Below are 3,777 nucleotides of genomic sequence, written 5' to 3'. Positions count from 1 at the left end.
TGGTTTGGTGCTATGTTTGTGATAGTGAGTTCTTGCAAGAACTGGTCATTTAAAAGTATGTGGCACCTCCCCTCCTCTCGCTCTCTTTTTCTCACTTCTGCTTTCCCCATGTGATATGCCTAGTCCCCTTTCGCCTTCCAACATGATTGTAAGCTTCCTGAGGCTTCCCTAGAAGCAGAGCGGATGCCAGCACCATGCTCCCTGTAAAGCCTGCAGAACTGTGAGCCGATTAAACGTCTTCTGTATAAATCACCCCGTCTCAGGTATTTCTTTATAGCATTGCAAGAATAGCCTAATACAAATGATAATATCATTTTGGCAAACTGCATAATTTGATTACTGAATTCTTTTCAGAGGACATTCCTTGTATTTAAAAACCTGACTTGAATTGTGTTCGCAGCCGCCGCCGCGCTGCCGTCACTCTCTAATGCCAGCGCCGCCTCTCGCTCGCCGAGCTCCAGCGCAAGGAGAAGGGGGGTAAGTAAGGAGGTCTCTGTACCATGGCTGGTACAAAGCAGACTGCCCGCAAATCAACCGGTGGTAAAGCACCCAGGAAGCAACTGGTTACAAAAGCCGCTCGCAAGAGTGCGCCCTCTACTGGAGGGGTGAAGAAACCTCATTGCTACAGGCCTGGTACTGTGGCGCTCCATGAAATTAGACGTTATCAGAAGTCCACTGAACTTCTGATTCGCAAACTTCCCTTCCAGCCTCTGGTGCGAGAAATTGCTCAGGACTTTAAAACAGATCTGCGCTTCCAGAGCGCAGCTATCGGTGCTTTGCAGGAGGCAAGTGAGGCCTATCTGGTTGGCCTTTTTGAAGACACCAACCTGTGTGCTATCCATGCCAAACGTGTAACAATTATGCCAAAAGACATCCAGCTAGCACGCCGCATACGTGGAGAACGTGCTTAAGAACCTACTATGATGGGAAACATTTCATTCTCAAAAAAAAAAAAAAAAATTTTTTCTCTTCTTCCTGTTATTGGTAGTTCTGAACGTTAGATATTTTTTTTCCATGGGGTCAAAGGGTACCTAAGTATATGATTGCGAGTGGAAAAATAGGGGACAGAAATCAGATATTGGCAGTTTTTCCATTTTCATTTGTGTATGAATTTTTAATATAAATGCAGAGGTGTAAAGCATTAATGCAAGTTAAAATGTTTCAGTGAACAAGTTTCAGCGATTCAACTTTATAGTAATTATAAATAAACCTGTTAAATTTTTCTGGACAATGCCAACATTTGGATTTTTTTAAAACAAGTAAATTTCTTATTGACGGCAACTAAATGGTGTTTGTAGCATTTTTATCATACAGTAGATTCCATCCATTCACTATACTTTTCTGAGTTGTCCTACATGCAAGTACATGTTTTTAATGTTGTCTGTCTTCTGTGCTGTTCCTGTAAGTTTGCTATTAAAATACATTAAACTAAAAAAAAAAAAACCTGACTTGATCAGCTTTTCCTAATTTTTGAGAATTGTGGAATTGTAAATACATATAACATAAAATTTACCATTGTCAATTTATCATTGCCAAGACCAGTGTCAAGAAACATTTACTCCATGTTTTCTTCTAGGAGTTTTATGTTTTAGATCTTACACTTAAGTCTTTAACCCATTTTGAGTTAGGTTTTTGTGAGTGATGTAAGATGAGGTAGACAGATTCTGCCAGTGCCATTGTTGTGTAGGAAAAAAGACAGATTCTTGGTGCTTCCTGCTCTGCCATCTTCTCAGAGTCCTTCCCTTAACTAATTTTGATGAGGTTAATATAGCAAAATGAAGAATGATGAACGAAAGTAAAAGACAAAGAGCTATGACATGCAGGATGAAGGTGAGATGGATTGCATCTACTGAAATGCCTTTAGCTGAAGTCTCTGAGAGTGAGATCTGTGATGTGCTAGGCAACTGTGGTGTAGGAGAAAGACCCCCTCGTTGGGAAGCAGAAGATCTGAGCTTCGCTCCCAGCTCTGTCGCTTTACTCTTTGACCCTTTGTATTCTCGCCTATGAAATGGGGAAAGAATATGTAATTTAAGAGCTGTAGACAGAGAAAATGTATTTGAAATGGCACTGTAAACTTCAGAGCACTGTACAGAGTATGAAGTGATTTGTGAAAGCAGCACAGGAGAACCTGATTTAACCAGACACAGAAGTACCCGTCTTTCCAGGCAGTGGAAGCATTTTCTGTGAAGGTGCCTGGGGAGATATCAAGCCCTTCAGTAGTTCACTTGCTGGGAATGCACTCTTACTTTTTTTTTTTTCTTCGTTTTTTAAATTTCAATAGATTTTTTTGGAAAACTGATGTTTGGTTACATGGATAAGTTCTTTAGTGGTGATTTCTGAGATTTTGACCCACCTATCACCTGAACAGTGTACACTGTACCCAATGTGTAGTCTTTTATCCCTCACCTGCCTCCCACCATTTCCCCTGAATCCCCAAAGTTTATTGTGTCATTCTTATGCCTTTGCGTCCTCGTAGCTTAGCTCTCACTTATGAATGAGAACATATGACGTTTGGTTTTCCATTCCTGAGTTACTTCACTTAGAATCATGGTCTCCAGTTCTATCCAGGTTGCTGCAAAAGGCATGATTTTGCTCCTTTTTTATGGCTGAGTGGTATTCCATGGTATATACATATACCACATTTTCTTTATCCACTCATTGATTCATGGCATTCTTGGGCTGGTTCTATATTTTTGCAATTGGGAGTTGGGAATGCACTCTTTCAATTTAAATTAGAATCACTGGTTTGCTGCAAGTTCTAGCTGAGTTGCATAAACCCAGGACAAGCAAGCTGTCTGAGTGAAACTGGGGTTTCCAGTTCCATTTGTTTTCTGCATATAGGCACAGCCACAAGCTGTGTATTAGTACCTGAGATCGCAGTGGAGTATGAGGAGGTAGAGCAAGTAACTGCCAAAGTGGCATGACTCAAGGGTTGCTGAGGAGCTCTTCCACCAAAATGGCTCTCCTATTGGCCTTTCTTCAGTGCTTGGAATCCCTATATTGCTCAATCTCTTTGGTAGGATCCAGCATCCAATTTGGAATAAGAAATCTGGGGCTGTTATCTACAGAAATTTTCTTATTTTTATTTTTTAGAGACAGGGTCTTACTCTGTCACCCTGGCTGGAGTAGTGGCACAACCATAGTTCACTGCAGCCTCGAACTCCTGGCCTCAAGCAATCCTTCTGCCTCAGCCTCCCAAGTAGTTGGGCCTGCAGGTGTACATCACCACATCCAGCCTACAATTCTTAACTAAGGTCCCACAAGAATCTGTCCTTTCTGTCACAGAACAACAAAAATAATAACAGTGAAATTCATATAGATGTACAGAAGTGTACCTGTGCCGTTCCAAGTAGTTTATATACATTAACCCATTTCATCTTCATTACAGCCCCATGAGTTCAGTGTTACCTTTGTCACCCCATTTCATGGAGGAAGACATAAAATATGGATTTTATTCATCCATCACTTAGGTCAGGGTCTGCAGGCAAACCCCCGCAGCTAATGCCCTCTTGTGAGGAACAATACCTCAACTGGTGCGCCGTTGAGGAGCAATACCTCAGTGTGGAATGTGACAAGTCTTTCCAAAGAACATATAGCTAGTAAGTAGCAAAGCTGCAATCAGAACCAGCTCTTGAGTCTAATACCTAACCACTATGTTGTTGGCTATACAATTGTGAGAATGGAACAGAATATGTAACTGTTTGTTAATTTCCTGTCAACAGTTGGTCCGTGCTTCCCCACGCTCCTTCTTATTTAAGAAACTGTGTTTGCTTGCTT

General features: G+C 41.4%; 1 protein-coding gene across 1 annotated transcript; it reads left to right on the top strand.

Moving 5' to 3' along the window:
* The first annotated feature begins 392 nt into the window (after positions 1-392).
* Positions 393-1,165, top strand: LOC105502618 (histone H3.3-like). Its single transcript, XM_011929219.1, has one exon. The coding sequence runs from the start codon at positions 501-503 to the stop codon at positions 909-911; it is 411 nt and encodes a 136-aa protein (XP_011784609.1). The 5' UTR covers positions 393-500; the 3' UTR covers positions 912-1,165.
* Positions 1,166-3,777: the final 2,612 nt, after the last annotated feature.

The sequence above is a fragment of the Colobus angolensis genome, unplaced genomic scaffold (genome assembly GCF_000951035.1).
Source record: "Colobus angolensis palliatus isolate OR3802 unplaced genomic scaffold, Cang.pa_1.0 Scaffold80, whole genome shotgun sequence".
In the NCBI taxonomy this organism is placed as follows: domain Eukaryota; kingdom Metazoa; phylum Chordata; class Mammalia; order Primates; family Cercopithecidae; genus Colobus; species Colobus angolensis.
Note: the sequence above shows the minus strand (reverse complement) of the source record. Positions and strands in the feature narration are given on the sequence as shown.

Excerpts from the sequence above, each read along its gene's own strand:
- LOC105502618 (XM_011929219.1), top strand. The coding sequence starts at position 501 with ATGGCTGGTACAAAGCAGACTGCCCGCAAATCAACCGGTGGTAAAGCA.